The 21,706-nt window shown below is 38.4% G+C and overlaps 1 protein-coding gene across 1 annotated transcript in view; it reads left to right on the top strand.

Moving 5' to 3' along the window:
- macrod2 (mono-ADP ribosylhydrolase 2) overlaps positions 1 to 21,706 on the top strand; it is a 470,247-nt gene that overhangs the window by 430,447 nt on the left and 18,094 nt on the right. The window contains exons 10-15 of the mRNA XM_008430201.3: positions 4,563 to 4,601; positions 7,589 to 7,648; positions 14,636 to 14,674; positions 15,105 to 15,140; positions 16,368 to 16,532; positions 16,670 to 16,732. Coding sequence (XP_008428423.1) covers positions 4,563 to 4,601; positions 7,589 to 7,648; positions 14,636 to 14,674; positions 15,105 to 15,140; positions 16,368 to 16,532; positions 16,670 to 16,732 — 402 coding nt within the window. The remainder of the gene's footprint in view (positions 1 to 4,562; positions 4,602 to 7,588; positions 7,649 to 14,635; positions 14,675 to 15,104; positions 15,141 to 16,367; positions 16,533 to 16,669; positions 16,733 to 21,706) is intronic.

Here is a 21,706-nt window from a genome sequence, read left to right as displayed (position 1 = left end):
ACACACACGCGCACACGCACACACACACACACACTTCAGTTAATTTATTTAATCATGTGATTATACTCTGATTCTGATTGTCGTGTCTGACCACATGCTTGTCTCGGCTCGTGTTATTTGCGAGAATGGAAGCAGCCAGGCAGCTGTGGTTGTAGAGAGTAAAAAGCATGTAGAAATTGATTCTGGGTACACTCCTCTCCTAATATGATCCGGGTGGCTGCCCACAAGCTGGGCTCCATCTCCTCTTCTCCTCAATCAGCCACGGTGCTGACAATATTAACACAGCCCACAGATCTGCAGAGACTGCTGCATTTTCTCCAACTGTTTCACCGACTTCCCAATTGACATTTATTTACATGGTTCTTAATACACTCTATATCCTTAGCATTTCTACACACACACACTCACCTAAAAAAAAATAAATAAATACCACGGCTCTCCTACTCCTTTGGAAGAAGTAAAGCTGTGGCATGCGCATGCTTTTATCGCGCACATGTAATTTGTTGAGGGAGGGTATGAAAGGCTAAGGGAACCCTGTGAGGGGTGAAAATGAAGCCTGTGTCGGTTCCACAAAGCTGTTCCTCAGATTTGGGAAATGAGGAAACCATGGTGTATTAGTGATGTGATTGTGAGAAAGCACAGGCAGCATGAGGATTCAGCTTCAGCTCGGTATCAGTGAAAAATGGTCATGTTTGTGCATAAATCAGACATGTAGTGAAGAAGCCCTGCATATTTGCTTATCAACATTTCACTGTTGTGTTGATATGGTTACTTAATGTATAGGCCTGGCTTTAGTACAGTTAAAGTTTTAACATTAAACAGTTTGAACTGCTGCTTTTAAGGTTGTTCAATCTGAGTTGAAACATTACCAAAGAAAATCTTCTTTTATAGTGAATCCTTTTTTAGGCAAGATTTATTTGATGTTTAATATAATAGTGTGTATATAATATAATAATCTGTGTAAGTCTATGATATATTTTGAAATGTCATTAAAGTTTTAAATCCTGATAGAATATTAATCTTTTCTAGTATCTTAGAATAAGCTTCAAATCTGTGTTTGTATTTGCTTTTTTTTCTGCGGAAGGGTGGATGAGGAGAGCCTTTCAAATGGAAAATTTTAAGGGGAACTCTTAAAATAGACGGGTGTGAACTTTGTCGGCAATTGTGCTAAATTTTGCCTTCAAAATATTTTACAATCACAACAACTTAAGCCCCCTCCGAAAGCATTCACAACCTTTGATTTTTCAACTTTTGGTCACATTATACCAACAATATTTGTGTTTTTGTGTCCCGTTAAGTCGGCTTTGGCAAACATTTGGCAGTTCTGGTTGCCTTGCAGTGTGAGATCAGATTTCTTTTATAATTACTTCTGCTAAGTTGACTTTATTGACTTAATGGCATTACAAAGCATCTCATTCAAAGAGAAAAAATGTACAAACCCTGCAATCATAATGGCAGCATTATGCAGGGAAACTACAACAATGACCAATTAAAGACTGGCCAGTTCTTTCCATCAATTCATGCCCACACTTTGTGTCTAGATATTGCCATTTTGTCTGGCCCTACTTCCATTTCACTTTTAAATATCCATCTTGTATACATGTCGTGAGAGGTAAATTTTTTGAAGATAAAAATTTCACAGCTTTATGCCACACTATTCCTGTTGAGTATGTTTCTGATAAACCTTGACATATTATGACACTTGAATCAAAGCATAATCACTGTGGGTGACCTCCTGCTGTTGGGTGCTGTATAAAAGAAGTACCTACGAGTAGAAAATAGAAAAATCTTTTAAACCATCTCTTGTCAAAGTGGGCTACCAAACCTCCCACTGGTGCATGCAAATGACCACATATCTGTGCAAAATGTTGTTGACTGTGAAAGACGCCACTAGTGGAAAAGTATTACATCACAAGCGCCCCTGACAAATTAAACCAGAACAAAACTAGAAAAGGACAAATAATTAAACACGCATACAAATCCCAGTCATTTACTCGTGTGTATTTTGTCATTAGATACCAAAAGAATATCTAAGCTAAACGTTTAAACAAAAATTGTGGATGGTTTCAAGCACTGCGTAGAGTAATTTTTCTTCTCTTGAGGCTCTACTGGAGACAAAATTCACCCACTTGCAGATTGAGACATTCCAACGCATTTCTCAATCAAAACGCCTCGAAAATGATCACATTTTTAATATTCAGCTTTAATTTACCGTAAAGAGATCTACCAACACTGACGCAGTTTTGTCCCTGTCAGTCTCGACATTTTTGTGCATGGCTCTAAAAGTAACTTTGCAGGAATGATTGATGGAGAAACAGGAAGAAAACGGGGACAAAAGCAAATGCGTCACATACAGTTATTCATGACCAAGGCGTGCACATTTCCTGCCTGGACGAGTGCTTGGCTGGTGAAACCGCGCTATAATATTTGGCAGTAGTTGAAGCAGCTTCTGTTTCCATTCTTGCACTGTTGTTACTGTATCAGTGGGCCTTTCTTTGTTTCCCCGAGCAGGGTTAGATTAATGCACTGTACCCTTTTATTCAGTGTTATACAAAAGAAAAGCCTGTCGCAGAATCCGCAGGGAGCTCTGATGGTTGCACTTCTACAGAACAGATGACAACAGCCTTTCATCAAAGCGAACACACTCTTTTGCTTGTTAAACCGCAGTGCAATCATTTTCCCCAAGTCAAACCAAGCCGTATATACATATATAATCACAAATTGTGCATACTTCACTCATATGAACTGTACTTTGAAAAAAAACAAAAAACAAGCAGGCCAACTGTTGTGGCATGACACAACACACCCTTAGGCATGCTGTGCTGCATAAGATCTGAGTGTAGGAATGCATTTGAGAAAATAACCAGGAGCTCCAACTCTCACTCAACAGTTCCTCCAGAAGCAGATCCCAAAGCCTGTTTCTCATCTCAGTGCAACTCAACTTATCCATCCAGAGACACCTTTAACTCACCTTAAAGTCTCTCTCACAGCAGGGATAGAGGGACTCACAGGGAAAAATCATTTTTTGAAAAGGTACAATTGTCAAGACCAGCCTGCAGTTCTTGTAATTTCAGGATATATAAGGTTTTAAGTCACTCATGCCAAGTCTTACAGAATGAACTCAATTGAAAATAAATCTCTATAGAATATGACCCTCTTAAACAACATACCCACATTCTCAGAACTTTGTCATAATAATAAGAGACTGATGGGAAATGGAGACAAGTTATTACTGGGTGAATAAACAGTAGGGGGTTTTTCTGTTCTCATCTCATTTCAAAAACAAGCAATGTCTACATTGAGTATTATCAAAAAAATATAGATTTTCAGGTTGTTTTATGCATTTCTAATTGTGCTTTAATATCAACACACAAATGGGACTAGTTATGGAAATTAACCACCTGGCTATAATATCATGTATTATTACATTATCATTAATACGAATTGTTCAGTTTTTAAAAGTAAACTTGAACTTAAACTTAAGGCTGCACAGTGGCGCACAGTTGGTAGCACTGTTGCCTTGCAGCAAGAAGGTTCTGGGTTCGATTCCCAGATCAGGGTCTTTCTGCATGGAGTGTTTAGGAAAAATCTTTTTTGTTTTGGGAGAGAGAGAAACACTGAATCAATCAGAGAAATGCATATTTGTCTTTAGACATTTTATTTAGAAAATCAGAGTAAATATCAGCGTCTGAGAAAAGAAAAGCAAGAGAGAAGAAGAAAGAAGAAGAAGTAAAACTTAACACAATTCTCCTTTTATATCTTAGCAGTCACCTACACGGTGCCTTCCACCCGTCTCTCTCCTGTAGGGAGTTTCTCTCAGTTTCTCCCATCCCTGGTTAATTGGTACCTCTGTCCCTAAATCAATCCTGGTTCAAAGGAATTTCAGTTGGAAAGAGAAGAAAAACATCTTCACTGAAACCTCTGTTATCAGTTCCATAAGTATAACACCTGCTCAGAAACCTTCATTATCAGTTCATTCTTCCCAGTAAATAAGCAAAAGTTTTATTTACCAAGTCAGGAGTTTGCATATTCTCTCCGAGCCTGGGGAGAACCGGAGTACTCGGTTCTCTCCGGGTACTCTGGCAGTCCGGGTACATGACTGTCAGGTTAATTGGGTTCTCTAAAATTCTCCTTAGATGTGTGTGCATGGTTGTGTGTCCTCTCTGTCTCTGTGTTGCCCTGTGATGGACTGGTAACGTCTTCAGGGTGTACCCCGTCTCTTGCTTGTTTGCCGCAGGAGGTAAGATGAAAATGGACGGATGGATGAAACTAAAGCTTTTACACGACTTAAAATCAAGTGGGGCTAAAACTAATGTTTAGTTTGCATTTGAATCAAAAATATTGAAGAAAGTTCGATATTTTGTCCACAGCACTGTATGCCAACTAATATTTGCAACAATCAACTGAAGGAGAACGTTGTAGGCTTATTGTTTGGAAGACGTGAAGTAGACACACAGTGTTGAAATACTGTGTTCTAAAAGTGTAATCAATTTATGATGACAGGTTGTATTGTAGTTTAGAAAACTGCCTGCTTTAACACACTCATTTCCCTCCTCTTCCAGACAATGACATCGAGGTTACGGAGGAGCAGCTGAAGGGAGGTGAGTGACAGAATATTTCATGGTTGCCTTTTCACCTTAACACCTCCATTAAAGCAGACAGAGGGTGAGTGAGCGCCGTAGCTTTGGCTTGTGACAGTGATTTGCTGGGTTTTATGCGGCAGACGAAATTGAATGTTTATGCATCTGCTGACAAGCCGAATCCCTGGCCTAACTCATCTTAGTATAAAAATACTTCATGTCAGGTGCGTTACACTACAAGAGCTAATTCCCCCGACAACATTCCGTTCATCCAGCTTATGGCCACAATGCCTTTAGACCACCTAGAGCGGTGACAAAGAGACTACAGATCGGCATCCCTCCACAGCATAACCCAGATGATAGCACAAACATGACTGTCGGCGCATGATGCTTTTATCTCCACCACATCATGTGGCACGCAGCCCAAAACTCCCAGATGTTGCTTATCGGGATAAGCTATTGACATTCATCCGTGCACTGATGTCCTGAATAAGCAGCGGCATAAACAAAGTACCTCATGGAATTGTGTGTGTTGTTAAACAATAGATGCAGCATAGTTTAGCTTTGTTGTCACTGCTGAAGAGATTTATTTCTGTGAAAAGCAGTTTCCTGCCTGCAGCAGTTTCCTCTCTAGGGAACGTTGCACCTGATGACGTTTTCCCTTATAAAAGAGAAGATCCAAATTTTTATGCTGCTGATGCTTTAAAAAAATTAAATAAAATCTCATAGCACACGTGAACCCAACTAAGCAGAGAACGCCATTAGTTTTACTGTCTGTTGGAGAAAGTGGCCACATTAGAGTAAATGTAGAGCTCTGGGTGCTATCAAAATGTTTTTCCTCCCAAAGTCACTCCCATGATTTGCCAATTACACGCATCTGTGTTTTCAAAGGGAGTCCATTTTGGGGCAAACATAAAAGAGCTATTTTATACGTGCACTGTAAAATGTGATATTTCAAAGTGAAACTGTGCGGACGTAATGGCTGCATCATAAAGATTTGGCTCAGACCAAATGCATTTGAGATTTTTAGCCCAGACAGCCTACACTATTTCTATAGAGCTCCTCACCAGCTGTTTTACACTACATACTCTATAATAACATACCATCAGACCATAAAACGCCAGCTGAAACAATTCCTGATAATTCCTAGCTCTCTCGTATTATCATACCATTCCTGTCCTCGTCCAGTTTGGCCTTGTTTGATTTCCCTCTTTGTGGGTGCCAAGAACTGGCCTTTTATTCCACTCCATCAGCCAGAGTTTGAATCAGTCAGCTTTGGAACCAACTCAAAGCGTCAAATGATTTTTATGCTAACGTGGAATGGTGCTTTTGGCTCGCACAGTGGTCTGGAGATGGTCTCAAAGCCTCACATTCTTCCCTCCTCTCCCTCTGGAGATTTCCTTTTTATGTTGTTGTTTTTTTTCAGGCAGGTAACAAAGCCACAGAAGAGAGCTGTACGGTCTCCTCAGAGGCACGCCGAACTTAGGCAGCCAAGACTGAGTGTTGTTTTAGGATGTCAAGTTTTTTTTTTCTAAATCTAAATTGAGCCCTCATGCATTGATTTACAAATTATTCAAAATAGTAAATGATTGATGCATTTAACTATAATGTATTAAATTAATGGCTTTCCAGTAAACCCTCACATGCTTGCACATTATGAGAGATTACTCCAAAATCAATTGTGCAGTTGGTTGCACTTCCTTATGCATATAACTTGGTCAGTTGGCATTACAGGATGAATTAGATTGCATTATATTACATTTGGACTTTGATTAGACTGCGTGTCATTCAATGGGCAGTATTATGTGTTTGCCAGACCCCTAGAGCCATTTTATAGCACAATCAAGTAACTATGTTACCTTCAGTTGTAATAAAATACCCCCTTTAACGTACAGTGAAGAAGTATTTGCCAAGTTGCAGCTTTTTTATGTTTTATATTTACTTTATTCATATTTCTTAACCTGCTTGTGTAAATGTACAACCATTCTTCAAATAGTCACCTCACTTGATAAAAGGGCAATATTATGTATTTTCTAATAAAAACACTTGATTTATAGCCCAATCAAGTAACTGTTACCTTCGCTTGTTATGAAAATACTCTATATATTAAACAGAACTTAATAGAATGTGACTTTTAAATTGGGCCGCTGTCTCTTTAAGAAGCTCCTGCTATTTCTGACACTCCTTTAGCATGTCATTTCAATAATGTTTGCCATCAGTATGATGTTAACAATCATTCTTAGGAGCGTTGCACTGAGAATTGGCTTGCATGATAAACTCCACAGATGCGCAGTTTCACCACGTGTTTGCTAATTGCTGCTGCTAGTCTGGAGGAGCTGAGTGGGGCAGAGTGCTGGGTTGCGTTGCTCTGTTGGATGCGGTCTTGGCTGGGGAGCCATTTCCTAGGAGGAGCTCTGAGTATATTGGAGATTCAAGGATTTCCCCCAAATCATGAATAAATCAGAGCAACACTCCTGGTATGTTTTTGATGAGAGAATAACATTGTAATATGACATAACACTCAAAAAAGTCTATGAAAACTGAAAACTAGGCACTTGCTTGTTTTCTTTCAAACAAAACTGCCTTTGCAGTGTATTTATTCTGACATTCCCATTGAAATTAAAACGGGATCGATTTTGGACGGCCTTCTAAGGATTTCCATACTCAACTTTTCCAACTCGACAACAAAGACGAGTTTTACCTTTGATAATTTTATCCAGCTTTGCAGATACATCTTAAACAGCTTATGGAGATAACATTTTGAATATCAGCATCTACGGAGAACACAAAACAAAATAGTAAAATGCTTTGGGTTGAGCTAAGAAACGTGTTTATTTTAGCATTTCAGACATAGGGGTTGTAGGATAAGTTTTATTTACTCATGCCAACCCACTTCACAATTTATATCGACACGACCTGACAAAAGAGTTGCATCTTGTTGCTTTTTGTGGATAGAGACGCATCAGTACCGCATCAGTGAAGCATCGACTCTCATTGTTTATTTACAGACAGCTCACCTCCATCAACAAAATCTACAACCAAGGAAGAGGCAGAGGATGGCGAAAAGGGTGAGCATGTTACTAAGTCTATACGTCTGCCTGTATCTGTTTGTTTTCTACTCCAATTCTTTCTACTGTTGAGCATGCCAAGCAGCGTTACTGGTAGTGGGAGCCTCTTACACTGATATGTGTTTACAGAAAAAATTTTCCAGCATGTCTAAACTAATGCAATGTGTTTTTGCTGGGTAATCTCTCGCTCTCTGATGCCTAGCTCTCCTCTTTGGGGAAATGAATAGAGGATGAAGCTTGGTCCTTTTTTTAAAAGAATGTTTTCTTTCGGGCAAACCTGTTTAAGAAGCCATTATCTGGCTATTCTGCAGCTTCAGCCCCTTTGGATGTGTAATGTTGAAACAATTATAGGCTTCTCCAATACGATGGACCAAAGATAATGAGATTCTTACACTGGAGGGCGTTGGTAGGCAATTAAAATTGTACACCATCCATTTGTCTTGAAGCCTTAAGATTGTAGGAAGTTTTTGAAGATAACAGTCATGCTTGTTTTCTTTGGAGAATCTGCTCCTCGCGATCCTCTGGACATCGCAGTCACTTGAAGGACGACAATACAATTTACGCTGTAAAACAAAGCAGAACAAGTCGTTTTCCTCTGCAAGATACCTCCTCTCTAATCCACAACCGTAATTCAGGATGATTCCAAAAATTCAATCACCAGCATTAGAAGGGCATAAGTATTTTGTAATAATCTTTAGAAATCCTAATTTATCAGGCCCTGCAGCTTAATAGTAACTAATCCATTCACAAAAGGCCTTGACGCAGCTTCCCGGCTTGGGAACAGTCAGTCCTTGAGACAACCTCTCTCAGAGGAAGGGAATGAAATGATTTTGTTCTGCCTGCACTGTAAAGGTTAGGTGTGGTTCAATGTAGCACATAGGAGGGATTAATCATAGCAAACGCTCAGATGTCAAGATACCACAGAGCAGAGGAACAGTGAGCTGGAAAAGCACACTGTCAGCTGTGTGAGACGGGCACCCTAAGATGCTTTAGAACAACAGAGAAGGAGCTTCCTCCTTTGAAAACACACACCTGTATTTTACTGTATCCTGTCTGTACTGGGGTTCTGACGAGGTGACATCAATCTGGGGGGGGGATTTTATTTTGGATTTTTATTATTGTTTTTTATATTACCGAAACTGGTACCTGTCAGTTTATGTTAGTGGATCCATCAAATCCATCATGCTCCTCAGGCGGTAAACGCTTACGTTTTACAGGGTCTCCCATTAAGGTACAGAGGCGTTCTTCACTGCTCCTCTAAGAATAATTCATTGTTGGAGGACTGCAGGTTATTATAGGGCTTCCCTTCTCCCTCTGTTTCATACACAACACATACAAGTAATTACTTTTTCACCTTATAAGCAAAAGCCCTCTGGGCCCCGATGGGCTAAAGGAAGAAAATGGTAATAATGAAATCCCAGCATATTCTGAAATTCAACTAAAGCTGTCCAGTCAAATCTCATAGAACATCTGTGGAGGGAGATGAAGATTAGGGTGATGGCAATTAGGCCTTCCATCCTAAAAGACTTGGCGGTCATCACAAAAGATAAATCACCAAATTACCAGTGGACGCATGCAAAAAGCTGGCAAGCAATTTGAAGAATGGTTTGATTTGTTGTAACTCCAAAAAAATATTTGTTCTATTTATTATTGAGAACAGCATATAAAAAACAATTTAACATCACATTTATTTTAATGAAACAATTTTTTTTTCAAAAGTTATTCTATAATTTCAAAATTTTAGATTGTTTTGAGAGATTCTTAATTTCCTTTCAGAAAGCAAAACTGTGACTCAACGGAAAAAAACAAACTTTAGATATAAATCTGCTGTGGGATTAATTTGGCCTTTGACTCTTTATACTGTGTGTTAAATCCACACAGACTCTGTTGCCACTTTTTGAACCAGGATTTTACAGGATTTGTATTGGATTTTATTTAGAGATATCGGATTAAAGTGGGGGTAATAGAAAATCAAGCCACATGTCAGATTCATATTTGTAAACATTTTTGGCAACAATCCATGTAAATCTAAATCTGAGTTAAATTGTATTATATTATATTATATTATATTATATTATATTATATTATATTATATTATATTATATTATCCTTCTTTCCATTATCTTCTGATGATCTGGGGTCGGGTCGCAATCATGTCAACATATTAAGGAAACGGTTTAATTCATTGTAACGGCATAAATCATGAGATTTATGTTAATGAGTGGCTGATGAGTGATGAGTGTAAGTAGCTAATAAATGAAACCTCAGGCAATCGGAGGAATTTGAGAAATAGTGTTGCAGATCAACAGTGTGTGGGGACTAGCTGTGCTGTGATAATCCACATGAAACAGAAGCACAGCATGCACACGCTGCAAGTTACATAAATAAAAGTGGGGGGAAGGAAAGGGTGGGCCACCCGCTGAGCCAAGTGCTGGCACAGAGGTCTAAGGTGAAATATAAGCTCTTTGAGAACACCTCACAGTGTCTATTATCTGATATCAGGTTGGAATTAGTGAGATTAGTTGATGTCACAGGGCAAGCCACAGTAAAATGTGAAAACTGAGCCAGAAATCAATGCCTGGCATTGGATGCATACTGAGAATAACCTGAGGGGAGCGAGGGGGTTGATGGTGAAAGATGGCGCATCTCTGTGCGGGTGTGGACAGATATGTAGATTAATAACACTGTGTGGACTGACAGCCAGCCTCTCTATGGGATGCCATCTTTTACGCTGTGGCTGCCTGTCAAACGTGGCTCACAAACGAACTTGCACTTTGCTTGCACGCACAGATTTCACATACTGAAGGTCTCAGAATGATCACTGTGGGTCATCCCAGAGCTTTGTTTTCCCCACTTTACATGTCTCATGAATTTTTTAAGGTCTCTCTTCTTTTTGTCTTTTGCTTCAGTGGATTTAATCAAAGAAACAACAGACAAGGCTCTGGGCCTTGTCTGTTGTCGCACACACTATGATGAGTATGTGCAAAGTGCTGTGAGAAAGTATTAGCCTTCTTACTGGTTTTTATTATTCTGTCAGATTATAAAATAGATTTAAATATTGTACAAGGATAAATAAAATGCATTTTTCTAAGAATTAATTTATTAAGGAAAAATACTATCAAAAACAAAAAAACAAAGATAGTACCTGTCTAACAACATGAAGCAGGCTGAAAGATTTCCAAAAGATCTTTTGATCTGCTTCATGTTGACAGACAGGTATTATCACCTAAATATATTTTGGCCCACAGTAAATGCAAAAAAAAAATTAAATTACAATTAAAAAAACATTGAAAAAAAGGCAGTTTTTAAATGATTGCATTTATCAAGGCCAGAAAAGGCAATGAAATTACACCTCTGATTCTCAAAAACATCATCTAAAAAGTATCTGTCTTAACAACGTGAAGTAGGAAAAGGATTTCCAAAATAAGTTTTGTCCCTGAGTAAATACAAAATGTAATTTGAAATAAATAAAAAGCTCTGCAAACCCACCTAAAATTAAAAGTCACTTCAACAAAACTTCTTTGTCAGCCTGAAGTGGGTGCGTAATGCGTTACTCTGTGTTCATCAGATTTCATGGCCCGGATTCAAAAGTCATTTCTAAGACTTTTGTTGAGCCACAGTGAAAGCCATTGTCTGCCAGTAGAGAAAACATGGAACAGCGGCGAACCTTTGGCAGGCTACCATATTTAGATCAAAAGCACATTAACAAATCATCCAGGAGGTAATGAAATAATGTAGAACAGCATCTGCATTGGCGTTGCAGAGCCAACTGCCTCAGTCAATATTTTGGAAAAAGTAAAAGAACATGGAGAGATCTTAGGCAAAAACCACTGCTCACCAAAAACAACACAAAACATGTTGATTGTCAGCAAGACTTTAGGAAAATGTGCTTTGGACTGAGAAACCCATCAGCTCTTCACCTTAAACTGAAGCACACTTTTGTTATGCAGCAGAGCAATTATCTAAAGCCCTGCCAGCAACTCCACCTCCAGAGGGCTGGAGGGCTTTAGAAAATCAGCGACCACACACCAAACCAGTCCAGTTTGACTGAAACGAAGCAATTCTTCAAAGAGAAAAGGGAAATAATTCCTTCACAGCGATGTAAAAGGTTCATTGCTGATTATTGCAAACTTTTCTTGCTAGTAACGTTGCCGCAACAAATTACCAGGTTATGAGGCAGTTCCTTTTTTTACCTCTATAAATGAAATTATCATTTGATTTGTTTTCATTTGCTATTAGGTTCTTTTTCTCCGAAACATGAGATCGATCAGCTATGCAGAACAAGTCTGTAAGGGGAAATACTTTTTTACAGCACTGTATGTGTTTATGGGGATTTAATATTTTTTGTTATTTGCTGAATATAAACACCACTTCAACTTCCTTGAAAGTATCATCATCACTTTTGGTTTACTCAGTGGTCACGCAAGTAGGACACACGAGGTATGTTGCATGTTAGGACCTAAATTATTAACGTCCTTGTAATCCTGCTGGCTTTTATGTTAACATAAATAAATCATTCAGAGTGAGTAAGATTTGTCTTCTTTTTTTTTCTCAGAAATACACTCCAGCCTTCTTGTTTTGTGTACAAAAGTGCAGCAGAGTGGCTGAAATTGCTTTTTTGTTCCTACATTTCTCAAAGCGGGTTTCATGGACGTATTGACACTGGAAATGTTGTGGTGTTTGCTGAAGCCTCCTCTGTGAAGTATGTCAGAAACTGATTCGCAGCTGTGACAGTATCATATGGTGCGCTCTGGTAAAGAAAGCTGTGACAATGCTGCCACCTGCTGTTCGGGGCGTTCGGGTTGTGCAGGTCTGGGGTTTCATTTTGTGAGGAGAGACGGCAGTCTAATTGATCCCAACTTGGAGCCATTATAAATCACATCAACCCAGCAGAGAATCTACTCTGTTAGGAGTTGGCATGCGAGTGAGTGTGTGTGTGGGTGTGCGGGTGCGTGTGTGTGCGGGTGCATCCACAATCTGTCCCTTTGCATCCTCTATCCCAAATAGAATACTGTTCCATTCAATAAGCCAAACACAAATGATCAAATAACATGGAGGAAATTACTTTTGGTACTTTGTCGTATCTGATATATGGTTAATAAAGATCACTTTAGAAAGCCATGAATACCTTTTTTTTTTTTTTTAACACAGAGAAAAGGTTTAGGATGTTTTCGAGGCTTGGGAAGCATTATTCTGACACAGTTCTTCCTGGTGAAGTACTCTTTTCAGCCCCCCTGTCTGTGGTTTCTTCTCAAAATGCCAGTCATGATTAATACAAAGCGCTGCCATCTGTGTGTCACCGGCATTCTGCGTGATGGACAGAGGTACTTGGGACAAACATGTGGCAGTGGTAGGACTGGCCTTTTCTCCCATTTAATAGAGGTTGGCAGTTTTATTGTTCTGAGTGCATCGCAAAATTGCATAGATATGAAAAAATGGCCTCTTGCTGCAGCTTGTTAAAAAAGCAATTATAGAAGCTGCACAATAGCCATTGTGAAGCATGTTCTCTTATTGGTGTCATGGCTTTCATTTACTCAATTTGTCCCAAATGTCATTGGTTTATGTGTGTACATAAATGGGAAAGTGCGGGAGGAAGCAAAGAGGGACGCGGAGGATGAGAGCGACAGATATGATGGCAGATTAATGTCTTATAAAAATATATACGCATATTTTGCCTTTTATGCTGGCATATTATTGGAAGCTGTTTAGCATAGGGAGATGGCGACGTTGTCTGCTGACTTTAAGAGTGGTGATGATATGCATGTAAACTACGCAACTCAATCTAAATCAAGTGGTATATGGTGAGCCATAAAACTTGTTACATGATGCATTAAATATACAGCTTTATTTTATTTTTCCAAGGGTGGAGACCCATCATCATCATCATCACTATAACTGCTCTACACTGATAGCATGCAGTACCAGGCAAAAGTATTCATATCCCTTCAACTTTTTCACATTTTGTCACATTACAACCAAAGACTTCAATGCATTTTATTCAAACTATATATGATCAACAGTGCATGACTTTGAAAAGGGCAGGACAAGGTGGATGAGTTTAGTTTTGGTTTATGTCTCCATCTACATCTATACACTGAAGATTTTTCTCTTTTTTTTTTTTTTTTATAAAATATCTCAAGCTCAGTAAAATTGGATACAGAGTATATCTGACTGGACTTTAACTAAGCCCTGGTTGTGTGTTTAGAGTTGTTTATCTGCTTGAAAATGAACTTCCGCCCCTAAATTTAAGTCTTGCTGCCTCTGAAAGGTTTTCTTTCAAAATTACTCTTTGTGTAACACAAGAAAATTCTTGTTACTGTTTATACCGAACAAGAGCATCCCCACAGCATGATGCTGCCATCATCACAGCAGAGACAGTGTGTTTTAGTGTCATCTGACCAGACCAACTTTTTTCCACAAATTTAATTTGTCCCCTGAAAATAATTTTTCTGCTGCCCATTTCCCATCAAGACCAGATTTCTAGATGTAAAAACCAAGTTATTTTGTCAAAACATTTTCTCACCTGAGCTCCTCTGAACATGTCATTGGCCTCTTGGAGCTGCTGGTTAAGCAACCTCTTTGCACTTGACACTACTTGTTTTAATCAAGGCTTTGCTAAAAGATACATCCCAAACTTCATTAAGTAGTGAGGGCCAACCCTCAATGCTTTAAATTCTGATTTAGTACCATAAATTCCCATCAAAAGCTTCTAGATTTAACAATTTCCAGAATTTTTCTTACCGTGCCCTGCAGGTGTAGTTCACCCTACAGCGTAGCTAAAGTGCCCTGGACCGATAAAACAAACTTTCTTTGTGAAGCACTTTGCAGAAACGTGATGTCAGCTCTACTGACATGAGTCCTTTGCAGAGAGAAGATGAACACTGATGATTAGTGTGACTCGCTGCTTTGTTTTCCTGATATGAATAGCTGGCATTTTTCACATTCATGCTTGTGCTTGTATGACAGCTCCTTCCCCTTCTTTTCTAGGTAAAGAGGAAGCTCATGATGAAGAGGAGAAGAACGATGGTAAAGCAGCTCCACGCACCATTAAAACGTGTTCTCAGTCTCTCTGCTTCACCAATGCTTCTTGATGCCATTTGTCATCAAAAAATTGAATTTTTTATTCATCTCTGCTCAGCCTTTCCTTCCTTTTCGACACACAAGAAAAAACTTATCTTATCACACTTGCTTGGAACAAAGAAATCCCTCAATTATGTATGGCTTTAGAAGTGACATTCTTTCTCTTTTCTTTTTTTTTTTGTCTCTTAATTTATGCATGTCTTTGTGGTTCCATTGCTCTCATACTGCAGTACAAAGACAAAGCTGTACAAAGAGTTGGAATTAAAAAAAAAAGGCTTTTTGAGGTGATATGGAAAGTCGAATCATTTCGACTCTCTGCGTCGGTGCTGATCCTGAATGTTTTTCCCCTTATTTGAATTTCTTCTCTGTTTTTCAGAACCGGAAGATGAAGACATGCCGAGTCAACCCCAAGGTATGGTTTAGTTTGGAGTCCAATCTTCCAGGACAAACACTGGCTTTGATTAGATGTGATCATCTTAAGTGTAGATTTCCACCTCACTATCCACCACAGCCTAAAGTAGCATGTTGAACTGCTTCCCGTCTCTCTCAGAAGCTGAAATTCAGCTTTGGTTTTTCTTTTTTAAGCTTAAAGTGTAAAGGTATTGCATGGACATTTTGTTTAAAGTAGAGCTATAGCAGAGCGATTCTAATTCAAATCTCCAAATACATCAGCGTGGAGCATCCCAAAGCTCAGATGTTATTTCTTGAGCTGTGCGGGTAGAGGGTATATAAGTGTATCTGTGCATGTTCTTTTGGCACATTGGCAGCCATTAACTTTGAGCCAGAACCGTTTCTCTTTTTTCGAATATCCTCTGTGCTGCTGGTATATAATTAAGATTCGGCATTTGCATACTGGCAGCGAGCGGCGCCTCATCTCTCTTCTGTTTTTGTTTTATTCAAATCCCATGCCATCGACAGTGATTTGACAGATAGAGCCTCTCTCTGCATGAATTTTGGAGGCATTCTGTGAGCAAGTTCTAGCAAATGCTGCCCTGGGATGCTATCCAATATCTAGGATGTGTAATTACCTTCTCATGAGACCCAAACAGGGAGTTAAGAGCAAAAAAGACCAGCAGGATAATTTAACAGAAATTGCTCCACACAGTACACAGCTTTACAAAGGTAACGGCACCCCTTGAACTTGTTCAACTTTTTTGTCTCATTGCCACCCAATTTTTTTATTTATTTTTTTTTTCATTTTAAGGGATAGATCAAAAGTAAGCGTTATATTATTGCAAACTAATAAAAATCGGAAAAGTTTTATGTGTGCATATATTGTGTGTATAGACATAATTGGCTTTTGCTATAATACTTTGATCTTCATTTTTACACTATCACCTATATTACAATAATAAATGTAAGAATGTTAACTTTTGAAATATCTTATTCAGCAGCTAATATCTCTCCAGATTTTCGTTCTTGTAGTCTGACAGTCTTTTCCTGTCATCTGTCAAACTCCATTTCAGCAAAAAGAGAGAACATAGTGTTACTCTATAAATGTTTCAGAGATTTCTATCAGCAGTAATTTAGTATGAGGTTATGTTTCTGCCACATATTAAAAACTGCCATGTGACACTCAGATGCCCCAGTTAATCATTCAACACTCTCTTCCTATTATTTGTTTTCTAACTATTTAAAGATGAGGATGAAAATTCAAGCAAAATGGAGTCAGAACAGCAACAGAATGACGATGAACATGAAAAGTGTGAAGAAAAAGAAGAAGAAGAAGAAAGGAAAATGGTCACTAACAACGAGGAAGATGACAAACAACAGGACACCAGCAAAGAAAAGGAGGATGACAAAGGTATATTTCTAACAGAAGCTTTGCTACAGCTGACCATTTCCTTTAATTTATTTTCTCTACTAACTCAAACAGATGGTTAAACTGTCCTGTGAAGGCTTGTAACAAATTAAACAACATATTTCCTTTGTTTCCATCAGATCAAGAACAACTTGTCCCAGAGAAAGATAACGACCCACCAGATACCAACATGGAGGTGGAAGGTAAGAGCCACATTTTTTTCAGTTGATCTGATCATATATAATCTAATTGATTGTTTAAATGAGTCTTTATTTAGGTGATTTTTCTTTTCTTAGCTGATCTATTTGATCTCTAGAGTATCATACAACAACGGTTGGTGGATTTTTTTAAAGTTAGTAAGTTGCACTATTTTTCCTTTGAAATCAGTCTGGATCTATTTCACCAACCCAAAACACTCCTGGGAGCCTGAGGTGGTAAAACACATTTCAGGAAACAGCCTTGGTAGAGATGCAGCAAATCGACAAACTCCACTAATAATCTAAACTATTAAACAGTGCATTTCACAGTGATCTCTAAAGATGTGTAAAAGAACTTCAAATAAGTTAATCTTTTAGTTAAGTAGAATAATGTTGCATATCATTTTTTCTTCTATGTGGCACATAGGGTCAGGTTGTTTGGATAACTTTTCTTCCATAATAAGTGAGATGATCATTGGGAAAACTGCTTTACATTTATTCAGGCAGGTTATGAAATGGCATTGAAAATCATGAATGTAAGAAAATATAAAACAAAAAAATAACTAAATAAAAGGTAGCAAGTAATTTTTCACTCTGTCAAAGTGGCATTTTCCTTTTTATTTTTATTTTTTTGCTGCTATTAAAGAAAGAATATTTTAATTGATGACGTTACTTATATCTGCCTACTTGATTTAGCATATTAAGTCCATGGATATTATTGATTTTGCGTGCACAATATTAATGCAGCACAGCAGCATGAAGTGTAACCTAATATATATATATATTTTTTTTTTTTTTTTAAAGCTGAATCATATATAATGTCTTCTGACAACGAGTCCCCTGAAAAGTATTGTGGGTGTAGCCAAATTTGACAGAGGTTACTTGTCTTTGCCACAAACTCAAACGGTGAGCATTACATTTGTCTCAGGTAGTAATTTTATGCCATTACTGTGGAATATTACCAATGATTTTATTCAGGACTGGATCCAACAAAGTAGAAAGGTGAAATTATTGAGAAAGATTTAAAAAAAAACACCATGTAATTTGGATCAGAAAGGGGCTTTTAATGAATCTCTCCTCTGGCAAGGTTTCTTTGCAGCTGGTGTTTATTTATCCGGACTCTTGAAAGTCTGCTTTTGGTATATGAGCATCTCTTTTTAGTGGACGTTTATGTTTCTGACCACACATCCGTCTTTATTTGCCTCCAATTTTTGGTGGCTCCTCACTTCTTGAGCGCATTCTCCTGAGCATTAAAGGTTTGAATTTTAAACCCCGGCTGCCCGTCTTCCATTTTTGCTCTAACACAAAGGTTTGAGTCACTTTCTCACCTCCGTTTCACTTTCCCTTTGACTGACATTCAATTAATTTGTGGAGAGAGAGTGAGTGCTCCTGATGGAGATGAGATAGCCTTCTCCATCCTCTGTGAAAAGCCAGCAGAATATATCCTACCCACACTACAGATTTTCCTTCCCTGAAAAGCTTCACTCAAGCCTGTTGACTGTCTCGGCTGAGCCTGCCACTATCTGTCACTGTCTTGCCATACCATGGACTGTGTACTGTTTGGCAGGACTGTCAGGCAGTAAACAGTAGTGTCAGTTCTGATTGGAGGCAGATTGCATTTTGTATAGAAAAGCAGGGGCCTCGGCCAGACTTCTGCCTAAACTGTTTCAGATATTAAATCTCTTGCAGCCCGGTGGAGAACAGCTTAGCCGTACGCAACCAGCTATTCACAAGACAAGACCAACTGATCCCAGAGCCAATACCTTTTATTAAAAATAATAACTGTAATCAGGCTGCCTACACATGACTGTGGAAGTTAAATCCGCCTTATTGAAAGCAGTAATAAAATGCCTCACAGTGACGGGAGGGATTAATGGTAAATCAAACAGATTGTGACGTTACTGAGATCGTTCACGTTATGAATGATAATTATTAAGGACTTAATATTAATTAGTTATACTTTTGTGCCAACAAAATGATTCTGGATGAAGGATAAATTTGCCCCGGGCCGTGGAGATTGAAGTACTGGGTGTAGATGTTCAGAAAACCCTCACAACTTTCCCCCTCCATCCTAAACAATTTCCTTAAAAGGGGCAGTTCAAGATTTTTCATGGGAAATTCTGTTAAAAAGGTGTAAGCAGTTAACATCCTACCTACTTTAGATAACTCTCCTGAATGTGCACAGGTAGTATAAGTCCAGATTAGTTGGTAGCAAAAACTCAAGCCCTGAGGTGCAGGGCCAAGACCAAATTGAATGTAGAGGCAGAGTTGGTTGAAAACATGACAGATCCGATAAGAAAATATGCAGTGTAACAGCAGATGTTGTGCCTTGTATTGAGGATTCATTTATATTCAGCCACCTCAAAAATGTATAAAGTTGTGGTTTGACAAAGCATGAAGAAGGGGTATGTAATCACTGGTGCGTGAAAATCTGAGTCATGTCACATGGAGCTATGAGGCGATTACATTTCTTAAAAGTCTTTTTGTTACGTTTGACAGGCTGTGCGGGCACACTGTGGCATTTTATAGACTTCATTATTACTTCATCTTGAAAACTGAGTTTCCTGCGTCTTTGTCCTGTACATTTGATGCTTAAAAGTAAGTAGAGGCAAGATGCCTCCCTCAGGCAGTCTTTCCAAACAAGCTATTCAAGCCTTCTCATAATTGTAGACATGAACCTTTAAAACATAACTTGGGAATAAAGCCCTGTAGAGTCAGATGTGGATGTAAGGGTTGTTTTGTAATTTTTTCTGGAGGATTGCTCAGCTTGACCTCAAGTTAAACCTTCAGAAACCTTCAGTTTTGGGAAATTCAGCAGATGTTGGGGGGGAAAAAAACCAAACATTTCTTCTCTGTAAAATAATCTTTCTTAGAGAGCAACACGTTTCTCTGAACTCATTAATATCAACCTTTTCTGGCTGTGTGCTGAAACAAACCTGAATGCTGTAGAGCAGCTAACCGCCCAAACATGAACCTTTTAACAAGGTCTGCACTCTTGCTCATTATCCATTTAATTAAGTTTTTTGATTAGCAGCTTCTTGGAGCTAATTTCAAACTTAATTCCTGTGAAACCAGTGAAGTTGTTTCAGAAGTTTTTTTGTTGAAAGATTGTTTTTTATTAGTCAGTTAAACTTCTGAATCCCTAGATTTAAAACCTACTGATTATTAGATCATTTTTATGGCCTAGTTGACAAGCACATGTACTTTCTTTTCATCTTCAGATTAACATGCTGATAGATCAGATTTGTTTTGCCAAAAATGCACCCAGAGATCATTACATTCTTTATGATCAGTGTATGTATATATAAATATATAAAACCACCACTTATCATCATTGTATACATCACATTTATGTGCCACTTGGTGTTGGTTTTTCACCTAAAATCCCCACAAAGTAGCTTGCAGTCGGTGGTTGTAACTTCTACTGGCTTCTAAAGTACCTTCCTCACTTTTTGATTTTGCACATTTCTGCCCACCGTCGTCAGCATTGTCTGCTGACACTCTGCTTTTTTTCACGCAGCTCAGTGTGTATCACAGCTAAATATCTCAGCCTCAACTCAGTCACGCTAAATAACACAAAGCTAAATAAGACACATCTATGTTTTATTCATTTTCACTGCTATCATCAGTATAATGTGTTAATGTAATAATCAGCTCATTCTGCACACACTCACTCATATTAAGAAGAAAGAAAAAAAAACGTGTAGGATTGTGTTTAGGTCATTTGCTGATGTTTCATCAGATCTTATTACCAAACCAAAGCCATCTGTTGTTTACTTAGCAGGTTTTTCATCAAATAAATATGCAGTTAATTCCAAGCATTTAGTTAACCCAGTGTTTTAATTCTGCATGCGGCAAAAACAAGATTGCAAATTATTTGTATTAAATAAATTCCAGGTTTTTTTTTTTTTTTAGAATGATTGAAAAATAAAGATATGTGAAGAGGAGGAGGAGGGGACTTTTGATATTTTGAGCCATGCTGCATTCTCAACTATTTGCACCATGCGAATAAAATATCGCTCTGCAAATGCTGTGAGATTCTATGCTTGATAGTAGGGATATTATAAAAGGCTCCCTAAATTGAATCAGAATCCAGACAGCCTATATGTATGAATATTCATGGCATACTTTAAAATGAAAATGGGAGCTACACTGTTATTGTGTTTGCCTCATTCTGGTGGTTTGCAAGAGTGGGCAGCCGCTTCACTGAGCTCAGTGCAACACCCATAAATTAAAATGAGACCGCCTAAAGCTAGGAATAAATAAATCTGAGTAGTGAGCAGATATTGTTTTTTTCCTTCATGCAGTGAGATTCTCCTGGGAGAATCGATAGCATTTGTCTTGGTTTCAAAGGTAAGACTCGATGGCTGCACACAAATTTGATTCTGTATAATCATATCTGTATACCTCATGGTCTTTTCCCACGAAAAAAGCCTTTGGTGAAGGTTTCAAATGAAAAGCATTTACATTTGCATGATTGCTTGTCGATAGTATAGTAGACTGCTGGTCACTTATTATGTAGCTAAACAACCTATACTAAAGCTGACAAGAACAGCAGGAATGTTGCAGAGATTTTTTTTTTTTTTAATTCAAAATGTGTCCTCTTATCTTGGAGATCTGAGCACTCCCTGTTCCTCCTACCTTTGATCAAGCTGCTCCCCGGAGCAGGTTCTCTGCGAGATAAAAGCAGATCCTTTAATGCTGCTGAGAGAACATTTGTTGTAGAATGGTGGTCAGGTGCAAGCCAGACTCGTAATCATTAGAACAGCACATAAAGACAAAAACCACACTATACAAAAGCCGCTATATTTATTAAATGACAGAATTGCTGTCAGATTTTCAATATCCACCATCAAAACAAACAATCCAAAGTCACCTTGCGAACAATAGATTTTTTTCTGCCCTTGTCACTGGCATCAAAACATCACTACAGTTGAATGGCAAAATTACTGGAATACCAGACATTGGACAAACATGACA

This window comes from Poecilia reticulata, chromosome 15, assembly GCF_904066995.2.
Source record: "Poecilia reticulata chromosome 15, P_reticulata-male-v2, whole genome shotgun sequence".
Classification (NCBI taxonomy): domain Eukaryota; kingdom Metazoa; phylum Chordata; class Actinopteri; order Cyprinodontiformes; family Poeciliidae; genus Poecilia; species Poecilia reticulata.
Note: the sequence above shows the minus strand (reverse complement) of the source record. Positions and strands in the feature narration are given on the sequence as shown.